The sequence below is a fragment of the Sinocyclocheilus grahami genome, unplaced genomic scaffold (genome assembly GCF_001515645.1).
Source record: "Sinocyclocheilus grahami isolate Dianchi unplaced genomic scaffold, SAMN03320097.WGS_v1.1 scaffold128.1, whole genome shotgun sequence".
Classification (NCBI taxonomy): domain Eukaryota; kingdom Metazoa; phylum Chordata; class Actinopteri; order Cypriniformes; family Cyprinidae; genus Sinocyclocheilus; species Sinocyclocheilus grahami.
Window position 1 is genome coordinate 71,501 of NW_015505307.1, and position 20,976 is coordinate 92,476.

The 20,976-nt window shown below is 37.1% G+C and overlaps 1 protein-coding gene across 1 annotated transcript in view; it reads right to left on the reverse strand.

Moving 5' to 3' along the window:
* The window catches only part of map7b (microtubule-associated protein 7b), a 42,204-nt gene continuing 21,228 nt past the window's right edge, over positions 1-20,976 (reverse strand). Inside the window, exons 2-17 of the mRNA XM_016279237.1 lie at positions 14,096-14,218; positions 13,924-13,998; positions 10,855-11,018; positions 10,218-10,332; positions 7,649-7,759; positions 7,404-7,505; positions 5,559-5,675; positions 3,774-3,931; positions 3,434-3,576; positions 3,287-3,350; positions 2,976-3,005; positions 1,808-1,912; positions 1,682-1,723; positions 1,512-1,566; positions 1,241-1,379; positions 1-905 (exon numbers count right to left, since the gene is read on the reverse strand). Coding sequence (XP_016134723.1) covers positions 692-905; positions 1,241-1,379; positions 1,512-1,566; positions 1,682-1,723; positions 1,808-1,912; positions 2,976-3,005; positions 3,287-3,350; positions 3,434-3,576; positions 3,774-3,931; positions 5,559-5,675; positions 7,404-7,505; positions 7,649-7,759; positions 10,218-10,332; positions 10,855-11,018; positions 13,924-13,998; positions 14,096-14,218 — 1,757 coding nt within the window. The 3' untranslated portion in view covers positions 1-691. The remainder of the gene's footprint in view (positions 906-1,240; positions 1,380-1,511; positions 1,567-1,681; positions 1,724-1,807; positions 1,913-2,975; positions 3,006-3,286; positions 3,351-3,433; positions 3,577-3,773; positions 3,932-5,558; positions 5,676-7,403; positions 7,506-7,648; positions 7,760-10,217; positions 10,333-10,854; positions 11,019-13,923; positions 13,999-14,095; positions 14,219-20,976) is intronic.

The following is a 20,976-nucleotide window of genomic DNA, read 5'->3' on the forward strand; positions in this document are numbered from 1 at the left end:
AGTTTTGCTTCGCTTGGACTGCGCAGACAGCCATATATTGGGGTGGAATGAGATGAGGTCTCTGCAAACCATAGCAAAATGTATAATTCAAGAGGCAAAAATCTGTTCAAGCTTTGCAAAGAGGAAAGAAAATATGTTCTCTTCGTTTGAACAATAATTATAAAACTAAGCAAAGAGTTCAGCCACTCAATTGCCGGCATAACGAGAGCAAAACTACAAGGTTTTGCCATAAATCTAAGCAAACACAACACACATCATTCTCTTGTCACACATTCCTTATGGTTAGCACTTCACAGGAGCTTTCACGACAGTGACGACACTTTTCTTCAAGTATTAGACGTGACTTCAGTCACCACGATGGTGGTCCCCCCCAAAAAGACAGAAGATGTGGTTCCTAAGGTGCACCACTTCAGTTTGAGGAGACAGGAGCTGATTACAGAAAGTAGAAGCCAAGAGATCTTAATTTCGTAATTTCTCTTGCCATTTTAGGTGTCTAAGCGTCAGATGAAGGGAAGTACAGTGAGGGGTCTCCCTCTGACTCTGTTTTCTTTCACTCCAGTGTTGCAGGTTGCATTTGCATCATTATAAATGTTCATACATCTATAATGGGGGAAAAAAATCTAAATAAGGTAAAGGGGCCATCGCTTGTCACCCCAAATCCATGTTGTGTCCGGACTGACTGACCTGAACTCTACTGTGCCGGGTTTTCCTCCAGTCCACTCACATTATGCATGCTGCCGTTCTCTCCGAAAGCCAATAAGGGAACCTTTCTCTTCTCCTCCTCTTCATTTTCCACCTCCTCTCCGTCTCCATCTTGACGGGACAGTTTGGTCCCCATGGGAACCTCTATGACCTCCTCGAAGGCCTCTGTGACAGCACCATTTTCTCTGAGCTGGGCAGTCACACTTTGAAGTGAAGAAAGGTGTCAGAGATTACAAATTGTTTGTACATCAAGTTTGAGTTTCTCTGATTAAGCATATTGTTGGATTAAATACTTCGGCTTGTATTCTCATTTGAGATAAATAAATAAATTAATACATTTAAATGTAAATAGTGCTCATACCGTCTTTATACAAATTATCTAAAGAAAAACATTTGTTGGAGTTCATCCTATCACCAGTAGAGGGCAGGACAGATTCATTTACTGCATTACAATATACGGATCCATTTAGTAGACAATTATCCAAAGTGATCATGTTAATAACTACATGATCTAACAGTAACATTACTCTGGTCCCACCTGTGATCTGATGTGGGCAGTATGGGTGTAATGAAGCTGGGCCCCGTGTGTCCATTACTGTCACTGCGTACTGTCTCGGAGGTCTCCGGAGCCTGAGGGGCCGACACACTCACTGAAGGGCTGCTGGATATTGAACTCGCTAAGAGAGACAAGAGAGTGGGAGGTTAGTGATGTCAGATTCATGACAGGCATCATAAATCACATTCGTGACAATGTCATGTCAGAGTGAGGAAACTGCTGCACATGTAAATGTAAAAAAATCACAAATCACCTGAATTCTGTCCGCTCTGCTGGCTGACATCGCCATTACTCTGTGGGGTGGTTTTCTTCAAAACAGAAAGTAAAGAAACAGAGTGTGTGTGTTAGTGAAACTCAGCACTTCAAATTACAGCCACAATGCTGAAAAGAAGATGGCAACTGCTCAGAGACACTACACCTCACCTGATCAGATCGGCGTGTGCGTTTCATAATTTCCTCAAGGCGCTGTGACAGACAAGAATAAGCTCAGATAACATTCAAACCCTGTAATTACCTTAAACAGCGCTCAATGAAATGAACTCCGCTTACCTTCTTCCTCTCCATTCTCTCAGCCTCCTCTTTCTGGAAGTGTTTCTCTCGCTCTAGACGCAAACGCTCTCCCTTTTCTCTCTGGCGGGCCTCCTCTTCCTCTTTCTAAACATACAGAAACACAAAAAATACATTTGGATAAATCTTACATATAAAAATTTAAGAAATCTGCATGCATTTACTTTAGGGCTGCCAAACTTAACATGTTTTTGAGATTAATTACATGTTTAATGCTATTTAGCACACATATTGCTAAAAGTGGCTTTAGAAAGTGGCAGCATGTTGTTTGTTGTATTTCCACATCATTAACCATGAGCCTATCTCTGGCCTACAGTATACAATTAATGCATATAGTATGCATGATTTGTGTATTTTATTTTGAGACATTATAATGAGAGGCAAATTATAAACATACACACTATTGTTCAAATGTTTGGGGTTGGTAAGATTGTTTAATTTTTTTTTAGAAGTATCCTCTTCTCACCATGGCTGCACTGATTTAATCAAAAGCACAGTAATATTGTAAAATAATATTACAAATTAAAATAACTGTTTTCTATTTAAATATATTGTAAAATGTAATACATTCCTGCGATGCACAGCTAATTTTCAGCATCATTACTCCAGTCTTCAGTGTCACATGATCCTTCAGAAATCATATATGCTGATTTGCTGCTAAAGAAACATTTCTCATCATTGTTGAAAACAGCTGTGCTGCTTTATATTTTCGTGGAAACAGTCATACATTTTCTTCAGGATTCTTTGATGAACAGAAAGTATAAAAGAACAGACAAAAGAACTTTAAGTCGCTTTGGATAAAAGTGTCTGCTAAAATGTAACAGCATTATTTTAAACCGAAATCTTTTGTACCATTACAAATTGTAGCATTATAAAACTTTATTTCATCCTTGCTAAATAAAAGTATTAATTACTTTTTATAAATAAAAAATGTTGAACAGTAGTGTATATAAATTAATCAATTCTGCCAAATTCAAGTCAATGTTGAATTATGTATAAAAATATCATGAGATTAATCACGATTTTTATAATCTATTTAGAGCCCTAATGTTTACATGTTATCTTACTGAAGCACACAGTGATTGCTGAGCGTTTAATGATCTGTCTGGTGTGGTTAATGAATGAGACTGTTGTGTGTTTTTGTGTGTACCTGTCTCTGCAGGCGTTCAGCTTCCTCTCTCTATAAAACTTTATTTCATCCTTGCTAAATAAAAGTATTAATTACTTTTTATAAATAAAAAATGTTGAACAGTAGTGTATATAAATTAATAAATTCTGCCAAATTCAAGTCAATGTTGAATTATGTATAAAAATATCATGAGATTAATCACGATTTTTATAATCTATTTAGAGCCCTAATGTTTACATGTTATCTTACTGAAGCACACAGTAATTGCTGAGCATTTAATGATCTGTCTGGTGTGGTTAATGAATGAGACTGTTGTGTGTTTTTGTGTGTACCTGTCTCTGCAGGCGTTCAGCTTCCTCTCTCTCCCTCTGAGCTTTCTCCTCCTCTAAACGCTTTTATATATATATAAACCCTGTTGATTGTGAAATATACTTTTATTCCTCACAGTCTTGTTTTAATCTTAAAAATGCCATTTATACCTGTTGGGGGAAGGATTGGTGACCCTGCTGCGATAACCGACAGGTGAAGGAGATCTCCTGGGTGTGAACAGGCTCAGACTGGTAGTGGGATATGACAGGTTACTCCACGACTTTCTCACATTGTCCTTATCCTTCCTGTCAATCTGCCCAATGAAACAAAACACATCCTTTGAGAGACACCTACTGTACTTCCATACTTCATTATACAAAGATCAACACACTGCAACTGGCCTACATAGATTCATAAGTAAGCTTAAGCATATGGTACTTGCACAGTCACAAACAAATTCAAGCACATAATTACTGTACAACAATACTGAGTCTTGTGTATGTTGCTTACTGGGAGATTCTGGGTGGTCTTTCTGCGGGTGCTGCTGTCCGGAGGGATATACCCTGCTCTGACTGGTCTCTCAAGATTAAGGCCTGCTTTGATTGGTCGCTCAGCTCCGCGTGACTGGATGGACTTGAAGGACATGGAGCTCATTGGGTGACAGGAGGCTGAGCGAGGACAAACGTGGGTCACTGTACCACAGGCAAGTTTAACCAACCGACCAGGGAGTATTATGGGATAAATAAATTGATTCAATATAGACAAGAGGAGTGACAGGGAGGGAGGAAGGTGTGCAGAAAAAAAGGGTTAATAAGGGGTGAATGAGTGATGAAATAGTGGAAAGAGAAGAAAAAGAAAGTGTGTATTAGTATCTATATAGCTCTAGATAGAAATGAGACAACATCAATCGTCACTGTGAGGACAAACTGAAAGCGTGTTCAGTATGGCATACTACAATACTATTTTTTGCAGTATGATGTATACTGTGCTCATTTGGTAAATTTTTTCTATATGCAAGGAACTGAATTTGCCAAAAGTGGCATATTATATCCCATGATGCGCTAGAAATTTCTAGGGTGACAACTGAATTAGAAATAATAAAAAATTTGATTTTACTATGCCTTTAACTCATTATTTGATTAGACTGAAATTGGAATAAAAATGCATAACAATATTTTTAATTCAGAGATGAAGACTGGACAACATTTACTACATTAAAAATAAAAAGTAATGAGGTTAACAACAACGTAGCACACTTATTGTTTGAAATATGTATTCACACTGCAAAGTCTTTCACGCGATTATAAAAACAGCAGGCAGTAAATAGTACGGCACAGTATGCAGTAAACAGTGAGGTAGTATTTCATTCTAAACAACACAGACAGTTTAATTCCTCTTGAGTCAATGATGATGCTTTTGCCCATGATAGAATTTAATTAGTTGATAACAGCATCCCCAACCAGAAAAAACACACCAAACGATTAGCAAGAAACAGACAAACATAAATAGACACAAGCCATTGAGAGATTAGCATCAGGTCCATTTGTTCACACACACACACACACGTCAGTTTAAGCTGAAGTTGGCAGTAACTGGGCAAGGCTGTCGCTGAGAGAAAAGTCTGTCTGAAAAGCGTGTTTTTTTTAGCACAAGAGCCTTGCCAGAAACAGCCCTCACTGTTCTACAAGACCCTCAAACCCCTCTTTCGCTGCTCTCTTTTTTTGTACATGTGTTCACAATAAAATGTCCTGAAGATCAGCTATTGTATAATTATCGGTCGCAAACAGAGTTAAAACTACTTTGAAACTGCAGTCAATCTGGCAGAATACCAATAAGATGTCTCAGCTTAACTTTTAACATGTTGAAGCACCAACACAAGTTATTTTAAACATCCGAATTGAATTTTTTTTTTAAATGGCTGGTAAAAAAGGCGCAAAGCAAATTTCCCATCTTATCTGTATGAAAGCTTATTCCCACTATGGAATTGAAAATAATAAAATAAAAGATATCTTGCAATTACAAGCTATACCCACAATTTTGAGTTTATATCTCGCAACTGGGAGTTTTTTTCTTAGAATTCAGATTTTACAACTCACAATTGTGTTTGCTTTGGAATAAAACATTTTTTAAAAGTAAATGCAACTTTTATCTCAAGTTTCTCACGATGCAGATTTTTCTTCTAAGAATTGCAAGTTTATATCTCATAATTTTGTCTTTTTGCCCCAGAATTATGATAAAAAGAGTAAGAATTGTGAGATAAAAAGTTGCAATTACCTTTTTTATTTAAGCAATTACCTGCTTCTCCAGACAAAGACATGGCGCTGCGACTCCTGGCCAGGTAGGAGTGTGTTGGTGTCTGTAGTCGACTGATCATTGTATTCTCCCACGGGGTAAGAGGCATGCGACGCATACCTGGACGAGCACACACATGCAAATTCTCTTATATACTGTCACTGTCATTAAAAGGAAATATTTGGTTGTTGAGGGACAAAGTGCTAAATAAGTTGCTTGAACATGCAGTAGAACAACTGAAAAAGAAGCATCACATCCATTAATAACATCATATGCCTAGAATAGGTATCATGCATGCCTAGAATAGGTATCATAGGTGAATCATGCATGTTTTATGTAAAGTTCTGTGTAAAGTGAGACCAACCAAGGTAAAACAGGATTCTTTACCCTAAACATAACCACTAGTGGAAAGACAACATGAAGCCAATTTAAAGGCATAGTTCACCCAAAAACGAAAAATTGCCTAAAATGTACTCACCTTCAGGCCATTCAAGATGTAGATGGGATTGTTTCTTCATTGGAGGAGAAGACTTATTTTAGTCGAAAACAACAGCTTGAAGTAAAAAAATGTCTAGATGGATTTGTTTCTTACAAACATGCAACATAAGACATTAATTGATGGTCTGGAATGGTGTGGATTATTGTGATGTTTTTATCAGCTGTTTGGACTCTCATTCTGACGGCACCCATTCACTGCAGAGGATCCAGTGGTGAGCAAGTGATGTAATGCTAAATTTCTCCAAATCTGTTCCCATGAAGAAACAAACTCATCTACATCTTGGATGGCCTGAGGGGGAGTAGATTTTCAGCAAATTTTTGGGTGAACTATTCCTTTAAGATAGACCAGTCAATCAAGGAAAACAAGGTTGGTTACCATAAACATAACCACTTGAGGAAAGACATGAAACTACAATCACAACCCATTTAATGTGTGTAAAGCGGCATATTTTTAATTGAAAGAATATTTTTGGCCAGGACCTGATGTTATCATCAGGATTTGTTTGTATCATAAAGAGTGAGCTACGAAATTAATATTATTTTGTCCACACCACATAGCCTGTCACAAAGCAATAATTTAAGTAACTACATTATGATGAACAATTATGTAAAAAAAATTCTTTAAAAAAACATGCACTGATGAATTTTGCATAATAAAAAGTACATTAATCTATTTTGATTTCATGTTGTCTTAAAAAAAGTTGCCAACTGCTGTAGGATAAAACATGCAAGAACTATCAAAAAATGTGTTACAGTCAAATGAAGCATGCAGCATACACACACAGTAAACCTTTTTACTCATTATCGTTATTGCTAAATTATTATTTTCAAACGCATAAACCATTTAAAACTTTCATAAACTAACTTGCATAAACTAGCATGCAATATTTGTAAATACTGGAAGAGATTGCCTGACTCCAGAGTTGTGCGTAGCCAGAGCTCAAGACTGAAAATTACAGAATTGTTTGATTATATATAATTTTGTTTGATTTTTTAAATTTTTTATAAAAGCGCTTGGTCATGCTCACATTGTGTGGATGCAATGGTAGCGCCTACAATGAAACAGAATATGCACTTCATTGAGTGCAAAGATTATTCTTTGATCACGATATTTCTCATCCAAAAGGTACTGTGTACTGTGAAGGAGCAAAAGGCATGCATTTTAAAGAAATTTAACATATATGTAATTGAAGTCACATATTGACAAATGTAATTGACTGTTCTGTGAACCGTTCATTTAGGCTTTTTTTCATTAATGATTAGTTTATTTGCAGTCTGGAGCCATGGGTAGCACAGGGTTGAATCCAGTAGGAGAGCATCAAGAAAGATTCTTGGATTTCTAAAATCCACCTGCTGGTTTGTCCTGAGGGATCTTCTCTTTGGAGATTTGGGATTTAGATTGTGTTTTTTTAATCAAGCAAGACGACGAGAGAGATGTCTGCTTCTGTAAGGCTTGGATGGTACAGCACACAAATACACACACACAAAAACAACATCAATTCAACGAGGTGAAAACAAAAAAAACATCTAAAAAGAGACTCATTTGGCTGTGTGATTGATTGTGTACAATTTAAACCGATAGCGTGTGTGTTTACCTCTATCTGGTGAATTCAGCAAGGCGGCTGAGGAAGATGACAGGCGTTTGGAAATGACTGGATCTGTGGGTTTGGACAGATTCATAGTGGAGACTGACCTTCTGTCAGTATCTACAAACACACAGACGCAAAATACAACATCAGATGCAGACTTAATAAAACTTAAAGGCATAATACAGACAAATGCAATGAAGAAAGGACTAAAGGGGAAGGGAAGAGGGCATAAGAGGCTTTACTGAGATGTTTACTACTGTGTTTACCTGCATTTAATGGATGCTAATTTTTAAGTTAGTTCTGAGGAAAGTGCTTAGCTACGTGTACTAAAGACTACAGAGTATGACGGCACCCTCATCTACTTAATGCTGACAATCTGCCTTCCATCTGTATGTCCCAGAATGGACAGACACATTAAAACTAATAGGAAATCTGTGATGTCTTTAAACACCTTTAAAAGGATCTAACGTCACCAACATCAACATTATCAGACTTTAAAGGGGTCATATCATGGAAAATAAGATGAAAAATAGAAAGACACTGATGTACAAAACTAGTCAAATGTTTGGACACACCTGAAATGTTATGTATTAATCTTAAAGGAGTAAAGGTGTAATAGCAAAAAAAAAACTAAATGTAAGAATAATGTTGGTGTGAAAAGTGGACTATAAAGAAAAAATTAGGAAAAAAAGAAAAAAAAGAAAAGGATAAATGTCCCCTTTAAAACAAAAACCACTAAAGCTATAAGCCACATCCAACATACTACTGGTTAAGCAGTTTGTTCATGTTTCTGGCTCCATGCTAACCGTTCACAGGAAATTAAAAGAAAGCTAACTCGGTGATGCTACAAGCGCTAGCTAGTGCTGCTAGTCTGCTGCTCTACACTGATGATTATATTTCACATTTAGAGCAAAACGGCTGCTGACGCGCCACGCTGAAAACACCATGATAGTGCTCCAGCCCAGCTAGATCCAACGGAAAGAGAGCAGAATCATCAAAACCTGAGAAAGAAATATAGAGAGAAGCGGTGAAAGAAAGAGAGAAAGAAGGATTCAGAACCATACAGAGAAAGGGAAAGAGGGATATTGATGGAAAATAAAGGAAACAAAGGGAGTGTGCAGTGAGCTCATGGCTCTGAGTCAGCAAATGTGAGCAGAGCATAAAGAAATATGCTGTACTGCAAGTGCAAACAATATGAATTTATATTTAAACGCTCTAAAAAGCACTAATATTAGGATTTTAAATCCTGACAACCAGGCTAAAGTGAGCTTGTATTTGAGTTGCATAATCAATCGAAAAAATTCTGAAATCACAATACCGAAAAGAGAAGCATTAAAGCACCTGTAAGCAATTGAATAGGGTTCGAAATATTCCCAGTATTTAATTTTTTTTCTTCTGTTTCATTATCATCCAGACAAAAGTTAGAAGTAGTGGTCGACCGATATATCGGCCTATATTTGGCTTTTATTTTTTTTTAAATATCGGCATCGGCCGATAAGTTTTCCTGCTTGGCCGATGCGTTCAAGCGCATGCGACTTTTATTTTGACGGCGCGACAGACTTTTATTCTGACAGCGGCAGCGCCTGAGCACAGTGCTCACATTCTCCCTCCCGTCGTCGTTAACAGTTTTGTCTAATATGGATAGAAGTCTGTCTAATAATCAGATAGAACGGTTAAACAAAGGAATTAAAATGTATACAAAAAGTATTATAACGATTGCTTTTATATTATTAGTAATAGAAAGGCAAACATTATAATACTTTCTTGTTTGCCATCAGCAGTCGGCAAATACGTATTTATATAATTTAAACAAATCTTTGAATGACTAATGAACATTTAATTTCACAAAGCTCGCAAACTTAGTCGGATCCAGTTGTGAGATCTTGTGAAGTGTGCATTTGTATCCTGCATGATCGCGTGTGCTGTGTGATGGTCGATCCGTGTGAATTGAATGCGGACAGGTGGAGAGTTCAGCTTCACTGGAGACGCGTGATCGACAAACTTTAAACTCGTGATTTTAAATTATGCTGCGCTTTATGCATTTGCCCACTGCCATATTCATGTCATTTTCACTGTGTGCTGTATGTAAAATGAGTGTTACCTTGGCTTTATTTGAAAAAATATGATTCCAAAATCCCAATGCACACAAACTTCCCAGAATACTGAGTGCCCTGTTAGTTACAGTGTTTACTTCCTTTTTTTATTATATTATTTATAAAATATTTATTTATTTGTGAAAAATACTTTGTCATCTAAAGTATAAGTATGTTTATTCAACACATTTACTTTTTAATCAATTTTCAAATGATTTAAAATTTCTTAAACATTAATTAAAATTAAAAAAATTATATCGGCTTTATATCGCCCACCCTGCTTTCCAAGATATCGGCATCGGCTGTCAGAAAAACAATATCAGTCGACCACTAGTTAGAAGTACAAACACTTCTACACAAGATGTTATAGCCCACCTCTATACAACAAGCAACATCGTTTTATGTGTAAGTATTTACATTTTCCAGAATCTCTTTATACAGTATGATCACATTGATCATTCTGTGCATGTGTGTGTGTTTACCGCTGTTGTGTGAGGTGCTAGCAGAGAGTGTTCCACCCCAGCTCCAGCGGTTGGACTTCGGCCTGACTCTCTGACTCCTCTCCATGGTCCTCCTGATAACAGCCTCATACCGGGCCTGAAACGTACACAAGGACATTCTCAATCCAGCATTTAAATTGGACAAAAATGTCCTTTTAATTTGTTTTTCAATAATTTATCCTGCATGTCCACCCCCTAACACACACACACCAAAAGTGCAAGTCTACACTGATGGGCCCTTTGTACAAAATGAATGATTTGCCTTTAGTATTTCCTTTACAATAATAAAGAAATGGTCTCTGTATATCTTCACAGTGATGACAATGTAATGGTTCTCAACCAAGGAGCCTCAGCAAATGTCCAGGGCAGTCTTAATATTATTAAAATTTTGTTGTACTAACATAATCTTTGTTAAAAATAAATAAATAAATAATAAAATAACATACAACAGTAATCTGACATATTTTTCTTTTTTTTTAGTTAACAACACGAGTGCCAGAGGAACATATCAGCTTAGATAGGAGGACCTTTGAATATTGTTGTGGACAAAGTGGGGCTTAGCATGAAAAAAAGTAGTCTGGTAGATCAACTGCAGTAAAGGGTTTCCTGGTGACCTCACCTTCTCCTCCTCCAGATTCTGCCGTCGTTTCTCCTCCACAGCAGCGCGTCTCCTGTCTTCTTTATCCCGCTGCTCATCAAGCCTTTTCCTGCGCTCCTCCAGCTGTCTCTCATGAAACTGTCGGGATCTCTCCTCTCTCTCCATCCACTTGGAACCCCGTGCAGCTGCACACACACAATTCAGTTCAAGTTTAAGTTTATTTGTATAGCACTTTTTACAATGCATACGGTTTCAACGTAGCTTTAAAAAATAAACCTTGTTTCAATGTTACAATTAGTATTCTGTTATCAGCCGGAGATGAGTGTCAAAGTAAGGTCCATATGTAATATACAACTTTAAGACAACACATTATGTGACAGTGAATGTGTGAGGCAGCGATTACGGCTTGTGCTCCTAATGATTACAATATAAGGATTAGGGCTGTAGCGGTGAGGGAATTTCCCTTGCGGTAATTTTGAGTGGCTCAATAGCGCGGTATGCGGTTTTACCGCCATAAATATACATACATACACACACATACATATACATATATATATATAATTCGTGTGTGTATGTGTTACGATATAACTAACGAGGTCATATTCAGAAGACAATGAAACCGAAACCAAATAGCGTTGAAACAGGAAGTGAAGTAAACAGAAGAGAATGACAAAATAACAGTCCACTTAACAGAACATAAACCTGACAATAAGATCGTTAGGCTATCGTTAGCCTATATGTATAACAGTTAGCCTAGTTGTAATCTGATCTTCTAATCTGACTGGACAAGAGACTTTCTATTGATATTGCCACCTGCGCGCGTTCTAGACGGGCTGTCAGGCAGTGCAGTTACAGTGTTGCGCCACAAGGTGGTGGAACGTGACTAATTCAACTACACGTTCAAAAACGCTGATTCATTCATTCAAAGAGACGTAATGAAACTCGCTGTTGAAATCATTTTAACCTTGAGCGCCACTTTAGAAGGCTCAGCTGACCAGCTATGCCTTGATGCTAAGACAGAGATTTCGCTTTCCTTGGATATGACAACCTATTTTCACAAATATATATGACTCTGCCTGGAGGACAGACGCAAGTAATCGCACGCGCTCAGTCGATCTCTCTCTCATTCACTGTCTGTTTAGGCTTGTTAAGTGCAAATCTACGGAGCCTCTGTACAAATCAGCATGGTACACATTATGTTATCATTACTAACTTGTTTAATATTCAGTCCACATGCATGGTGTAAAACGAGAAGGGCATAACCTTACGAAAAAATAAAACACGGAAAAATCGCGGTTGCTGCGGTTCTTGCATTCCTCTGCGGTTTGCTCGTCAATAGCGCGGTATTGCGATATTGCGGTTATCGCGACAGCCCTAATAAGGATAATATCTGACAGTTTTGTCGATTTTGATGTTGAAAGTTGGCATCATCTAGAGTCTTCGCATGTGTTGGCGTCATCTAAAATCCTTAATCAGGTGCTGGACCTTTAGCAACCTAAATTCAGAAAAACTTGCTGGAAAATTTGATTCGTTTATAATTTCAACTTAACTTTTCTGATGTAAGGAGGTCTGGAAATCAATCAGTCTATCTATCGACCTATTGTTCGATCCAATCTATATCTCTTGAACCATATATCGATCCATCCATCAACCTGTCCATCTATCAATAAGGCCAATAAACATTTAAAATTCAAGGCTTTTTAACTTTTCTTTAAAAACCATTGAGTCATTGAAGGACGGGGCAACACAACAATACTGGACTCCACAACCTGAAAAAATTGTTACAGCGTTCACACAGATTAGCTGATTATAACAAGTCTTAAAGGTACAGTTGCACAAAAAAAAGTTAATTTAATGCTACAGCCCAGAGAAAAGGTGGGAAATGGTCAAAAAGCTGTGGAAAGTGATCCTCAGGTAAAAAAATTATCAAATATAAAGGAAGGCAGATGTAAATAATCAACATTGTGGATTATCAATTTCATTAGCATCCAAGCACTTCAATAAAATGAGCACAATTAATCTGCCAATCTCTCTCTGGCCTTTTTGTCCTGGCCTCTAAACCTTTACATAAAATCGGGTGTCCTGGTAACCACCTTGCCAAGAGTTTACATAACTGCCACAGCAACCTGCCCCATTCAGTTAGTCATGCAGTCACGAACAGAGGAGAACAGACAGACATGAGCTATAGCTAAACATTTTTTTTTTAAAAACCTAGGGCTTTACATGGCAAAAGTTTGTTTTGACATAAGAATGATTTACTGAATTACAAGAATAATACGTGAACATCTAACTTTGCTTTTAGACTACACTTATTACCCATTAAGACTCATTAGGACTGAGTGAGTCTCTGGTCAAAGGACATTTCTACAGTGTCTGCGTGTTTTCAGAGTAAACCACTGCAACCCTTAAAGGCAACATGAAATAAATGACCAAGCATATGACCTCATGTACTTTCTTAATAATTGTCTCTGTTCTTATAATGGCTTTTAGTCCACACAAAAGTATGACATACGTGAATGGCATTTCAGTTGTGCCGGGAAGTGTCAATTAAAGAATGTGTAAAAAAAAAAAAATTTTTTTTTTTTTAAGTTAATTGTTATTATTCATAAGAACTAAATGTCAAGCGGTCAATGTGAAGTTTTAGCTGTGACTGTTTAGTTTTTAACATTTTGTGTGTGAAGAATAGCTTTGAAGCTTGCTAGAACTACTCACTGAGACTCATAATGAGGTCTTGCATGACCAAACTACATTTCCCATCATTCTCTGAGGGAGCACAAAAGTGATTAATTTTTTTAAAAAAAAGCATCAATTACACATAAAATGTACATATTTTACCTGGTTTTGTTGTAGTATGTAGTACGTCGTAGTATAAGAAAATCAGTCGAGAGGTTAAAAAGAGATATTAAATTGTCCAATGTGTCAAATTTTTCCTAACCAAACTGATACGAATGCATTAAAATGTACCCAATTACCTAATTTCCCACTGAATATACTGCCTCATTCTGGAATATGTCACATTAAGAAAGTTTCATGCATTGCAAGTGCACGTTCATGTTGTCTTTAATGACAACGTGTGTATGTTTGCCGTACCATTCTGCTTCTCCAGCTCCTCCCTTCGTTCACGGACGAGTCTCTGCCTTTCATCGATCTTCAGTGTGAGAGGCTCTGCAAACACAAGCACAAAAACTCTGGATGAGCTCTAGCAATAAAGCTGGAAGATGACTGTGTATATACAACTAGTAGTATGTGCGGTGAATCTGACCTGGTCTGGTAACGATGTGTATCTCTGTAGGGCTGGGAATGGTGTAGGTGTACTGTCCAGAGGCAGATGAGTCCGGTCGACTCCATGACGACTTCTCATCTGCTCTAAGAAGGTAGTCAGAGCCTGAATGACAAAGACAGAGGAGAGAGAAGGGGAAAACCCCAACCTGTTTATTCATCACTATATCGAGAATGAAGAAAAAGAGAAAGTGAAAATACAAAGCGAGTTATTTATATCTGAAACACCCAGGACTATCATTATCAACTGCACTGGTGGTCTCAATATTAAAATGAAACATGAGACATATTAAACACATAATACATATTAATACATAAAGGATACAAATTTAAATAAAACCTATATTTAGTAAATATTATATATATTTAATAATACAAAATAAAAAACATTATAATACTTTAAGTAAACATGACAACAACCAGGAGATCCAATATTTACACAGGTGTGAACCAAAAATGGTACACATACTGGTCTCATGTTGTCATTTCTAAACTGGAAAACTGAATGAAGTTTTATTTATTTATTTATTTCTAAAAATGTCATTTTTATTAGCAGAATGACTTTCACAATACAGATTGCACCAAAGCGGTGTCAAAAAGCAAAGCTGTGCTCTCTACATAATGTTGACTTAATTAAAGACCCCTTCACACTCTTTTAGGAAGTGACTGTTAAGAAGGTCTATGACCTGACAGACCTCAGCCTGGGCAGTAAACATTTCCTTGAAAACAGATGCCAGATAGGCTTATGAATCCATGGGTAAACATATAAAGTATATGGCTTGAGAAGGTTTAACCATCTACAGACAGAAAGTATATTTGTAGTGTTTCTATAACCAGGTCTCTACATCTGCAAGCTTCCTGTGATCAGTAACAGATACTAAAGCAAACAGCCAATGTCAGAATCAGCAAACTGGTTTAATTGGGTCATTGATTCCCTCTCTATAACCAATCGGCTTCCTCCGGTGTGCGTCATCACACACATCAATCAATAATAGCTATGCGTTTCCTTGTTGTGCATCATGCTTTTCATACAACCTTACAATACAGAAATTGCAGACACAATGTCCCTCAATTAACTTGGGGTTAAGCATCTTGTTAAATAATATCCCAAACAATGCTGTTACAAATGAAGTACAAGGCATTGCTGTAGCAATCGTGACATTCAAACATTATAAGATGCTTCAATAGCATAAAAAAGCTATAGCTGTCCTATACATGCCATCACCCACATGCTAGTGTGTATTACGGCTCCCACAAACTGTGATCTTTAAAGAGTGCTACCCATAATTCCATTGTGGGGCAGGAGGGAATGAACAAGCCATGGCCAGATGGTGTGTCTAGATGGGGAGGGAATGGATAAAGGACAAAAACAATCAAAACTAGCAAAGAACATTTTAGCAAAAGTCATTTTTCATTTTCAACTTTTCTACATAATACACTAGGACCCTATGATTTCAAGTCACAAGGAATCACAGAAACCAGTCATAAAAATAGAACTTATAGTATAACACGATAAATAAATCAAATAGATGAATAAATCAAAAGTAGGGCTAATTATTATGTATATTTTTTATGTTTTTAATAGGGCTATCAAGTGCTTACATTTTTTTAGCTAATTAAAACCATAATGTACTGATTAATTAATCAAATTAATCTCAAATTAATGAGATTAACACATCATGTGCAGATTAATTAAAGATAGTTATTATTATATAATTTAAAGTCATTATTGTGTTAAATTAGAAAAGCACTTAGTAGACACTACAAAAATAGCTTTAGGAAGAAATATTTTAATTCAACATACAAAAATACAAATAAATACTGAAATATAAAATTATAAAAAAAAAATATAAAAAAAAATGATAGCCTACTCCAAATATAAAACAAAGCACCAGTAGGTGGCAGCAAATCACTGTACAATTCAACTGCAAAATGGACTGGTGTCTAACTGATTTCATAGGGCCCTATTATTATGTATATTTTTTATGTTTTTAATAGGGCTATCAAGTGCTTACATTTTTTAGCTAATTAAAACCATAATGTACTGATTAATTAATCAAATTAATCTCAAATTAATGAGATTAACACATCATGTGCAGATTAATTAAAGATAGTTATTATTAGATAATTTAAAGTCATTATTGTGTTAAATTAGAAAAGCACTTAGTAGACACTACAAAAATAGCTTTAGGAAGAAATATTTTAATTCAACATACAAAAATACAAATAAATACTGAAATATAAAATTATAAAAAAAAAATATAAAAAAAAATGATAGCCTACTCCAAATATAAAACAAAGCACCAGTAGGTGGCAGCAAATCACTGTCTTAATTAGTGAGACATTCAGTCATTCATTCAATCGATTCGTTCAAACGGGAATGGCTCACTGAATCATTGCCTCACTTGTTTTGTTTAAAAATGTTGATTCATTCAGTAATGAAACCACTGTGTTGATCAGAGGTGCACAACAGTTCTGCTAGGGCTTTATTTTCATAATGATGCTTGGGCTTTCATTTCATAATTTGTGTGAAATTACACAAAAACAGACGATACTGACAATGAGTCTAAAATGTAACACAATATTAACTTCTTGTCTATTAAAATTAAATCTTGTTGTATAAAATCAATATCACATTTGCAATCATGCAGATATTCAAGAAAAATCAGCTCTCTTGCCCATGTCATGTGATATTGCTAAACTATATCATACTGTATGATACAAATACAAGACACACCCATCCAGGGTCATTTTTGCACTAATATCCCTAATTTTAGGGGCATGTAACTGCATTCTAATAGCCAGGCTTCATCATGCAGTCAGTCGTCCTGCATCATGTTCTTGACAAACTGCATCAACGCAAGATGACAATTTTATCCCCCAGAATTATTTGCACATTTACCTTATATTAATTTTTAAGTAAACATTTTTATGTAACCTATTTCTTCTTTCTACCAGCCAATGATGATTCTGAAGAATATACAGTTATAGTAACACATGCAACTTTAAAGCGCATGTGACTGACAGAACCGCGCTTGTATTTCAGTGTTGCTGCTAATGTTATGGTTATTTTACCAGATAGTTTACTTTGTAAATTCAGTTCAACAGCATTAAGTTAAAGCGGGTAAACCTTATCACTCGACTGAATCTGCACATGCATTTCAGAAGGTGTTCTTGCTCTGTCCAAGCAATAAATGCATGTCTTTGAATGAGTGCTGTAGCGTATTTACTTCAACCACTCAGGTAATGTCAGTACGACCCATTTCAGGGACTGCTAAAATTACAATTTAAAATCTGTCAGAGCTATAAATATGCATCTTATATTTACAAGTAAATCTCCATATTATGCGTAGGGCACATGAAGTTTTGAAATCCCAATTCCTTCAACAAAATGCTAAATTGTCTGAGGATTTTATGAACAAGTCACTTTTGGAAAACATCCACCCTAATGGTGTTCTATGACTGTTAGGATGCTGTCTACACAGCTCGTTACGTGTTAGAACAGAGCTATTGTGATATTATTCAATCTATTTCCATGTGCGATCCCTGAGGAGATGGAACTGAAACAGCTGTCACTCACTCGCTCTAGATTCCAGGACAATGTTGCTCCTGATTTATCCCAGGCCAAACTCCATCTGACCCATTTACCTTCCTTCCAAAAATGCAATATATCACCTTTCCGAGACAAACAATGGGCAAGGTCTCAAATGATTACGGAGGGCAATTTCTGAAATTATACTATTCCAGAAAAAGGGACAAATCTTAATAATAAAAGCCGTCATTGTTTCACATTTCATTCAGAAAGGATCACCTCAGTTTCTACCAGCTCTGAAAAGAAACACATTACTACAGTAATCTATCCTGGAGTTCTCAGTTCTCCACTGAGACTTATTAAAAAGCAGCATACATGTGTAAACTTTAGCTAATTACTTTATGGCAAGGGAGACCCAGTGGTGTTTAACCCAGAAATTACCTGACAGCAAATCTGAAATCCAACACAAAATGCAATTATTATGCGGCTTATAAAACTGCAAAAGACAATCCTTAACAATCCTACATATCAGTAGGGCTGGGTATCGAGTTTGATACTTTTTAGGCACCGACCGAATTGCCTCGATACCATCGAGTATCGAAAAACGTATCGTTCGGTACCAAATTTCGATACCTAAGGGGTTTCATCTCATCAGCGTCAGTGAGCCAATAAGCCTGCTGCACTAGCCAGTGTGTTCGACTAAAAGAGGTGCGACGCAGATCGATCATTCGCAAGAGTGATTCGAAAGTGCACGGAGCAGTCTGCTCTCTTTAGCTCTCGTGGTACTGTAATACACCGATCGGTCTTCACAGTTGGTCCGCGTCAATTCGAACACACCTACTAGTTTACACCGGTTACACTCAGAGATGTGGCGCACACGTGAGGCTATAGTGTGAATGCGTCCCAGCCCCCTTAGATGTAAGGCTACATTTACACTGGTGTGTTTATGTTTTAAAATGAAAACGATCCTCGTCATTAGGCATGGGCCGATTACCGGTTTGAAGGTATACCGTGATTTAAAAATGTCACAGTTTCAAAACCGCTAATATTTTCCATTATACCGTTCCTGCGGTATGCGCTGTTTTTCATGTCTCCTCAAAGACTGAAAGAGTAGGAATCCCTCAGGTTGAGTGCAGTGTAGAGAGTAACACGACCCTCCTCCTGTTGGTGCGAGCGAGTGGTCAGTCATGTGTGTTGTAGGATGGACGAACCTAAGGAGCTTCCCCTGGAACTTACGCGATTGGCAACCGGCCGTTTTTTGTCTTATTGCAAGCAACTCGTCTCTGTTCTGGACTTGCACAAACTGCATTGCAATGCAATCATTTTCCAAAATGTAATTTATGTGAAAATATGAAGTCTGTGAATGCATGTTAACACAGGCCAGAGCCGTTGAAGACAGACGCACAGAGAAAAATACTGTAGCAGGCAGATCACTCACTGTTCATGATGCACGAACTATTGGAAGAAAATCCTCAATATTGATTTGGGGGTTTATATGAATGTGTTTCTGAGGGGAACTGACTGTCTTCAGAAAAGTTTACATGGTATTTTTTTTCATCTCATCTCTGTATAGTTTATATTAAAGCAGTGTTTCAGCGCAGTGCTGCTTTGTTTACAGCGGTAGCCAAGGAAACGCCGTATCTGGTGTTCCAGGAGCGCCTCCTGCTGTCAGAGAGAGAATCTGCGTCTCATTCAGAGCTTCTGCTGTTTGTTTTGTTCAGGCATGTAGTATAATCTCACAAAGCTAGTCAGAACATTCTGTTTTTGTTTCAAACTGGGTTATTATTAATTCAAATTATGTATATGAAATTATCTAACTAAATTATATGAAATGATATAAATGATATGTATAGGAATTATATAACTAAAATTAATTATTACAGATTTAGGTTAAATAAAAATGTCAGTCTTTATTTTTCTTCTTTTTAGGAAACAAATCAAAGAAAAAATAAACAAATTCTACTGTTCCTAATATTCTTTATGCTGCTCAAAAACTAAATACATTGTGTTCAGCGGAACAATACCGTGATACCGTGAAACCGTGATATTTTTGCTTAAGGTTATCATACCATCAAAATCTCATACCGGCCCATTCCTACTCGTCATACTGGCGTTTCCACTGCGTTTCAAGCCGGCTTTCCACCATCTCCGACAAACAACAAGCGACAGACCGGTCAATCATTTCCTATGGAGAGTAGTGCGGGAGCTGCGTGGCGTTCCGATCATATGCAGATGTCCATTCATACTAATGTTACACGACCGAAAGCACGTGTTATGTGACCATTCATGCAAACTGTAGCATCATGCTACATAAGACAATAAGTCATACTGGCGTTTCCAATGCGTTTCAAGCCGGCTTTCCACCATCTCCGACAAACAACAAGCGACAGACCGGTCAATCATTTCCTATGGAGAGTAGTGCGGGAGCTGCGTGGCGTTCCGATCATATGCAGATGTCCATTCATACTAATGTTACACGACCGAAAGCACGTGTTATGTGACCATTCATGCAAACTGTAGCATCATGCTACATAAGACAATAAATAAGATTTATATTCCGCTTTTACTCAAAACTCACTTTAAACCACCATCGAGTGTTAGTAATAAGCATAGGCATTCTAGGCACGTGCCTATGTTCGCTCGTCAAGGGGGGGGGCCCAAACACAATGAAGAGATATATCATATTTTTGTTATACTTTGGGCTATCTACAACAGTAAGAGAACCAAAACCCCAGAAGACATTAAACAAATAAATATAACAAACAATAGGGTAAAAAATGACAAACTATTTCCATGTCTTCCACCTTTTTTAAGCAGGCTACGGAAATCATGCTTTCTTTCTCCCAGTCTCTCTCACAGATGCGCACACACAGTGCAGACACGCGGAGACGCGAACAGAAAATTCTTGTCAGTGCTGCACAGCAAATTTATCAGTAAAATAGTTTTGCAGCTTAAAAGCTACATGACATTTCTCAGTAGCGAGGTTCATGAAGGAGTTTAACTTGCTGCTGAGAGACGCACAGACACAGGTATTCACACGCACTTAATCTTTCTCTCTCTCCCTCTCTCTAATAACTGCATTAGACTGCATTAATATGCGCACACACAGTGCAGACACGCGGAGACGTGAACAGAAAATTCTTGTCAGTGCTGCACAGCAAATTTATCAGTAAAATTGTTTTGCAGCTTAAAAGCTACATGACATTTCTCAGTAGCGAGGTTCATGAAGGAGTTTAACTTGCTGCTGAGAGACGCATAGACACAGGTATTCACACGCACTTAATCTTTCTCTCCCTCTCTCTAATAACCGCATTAGACTGCATTAATAACTG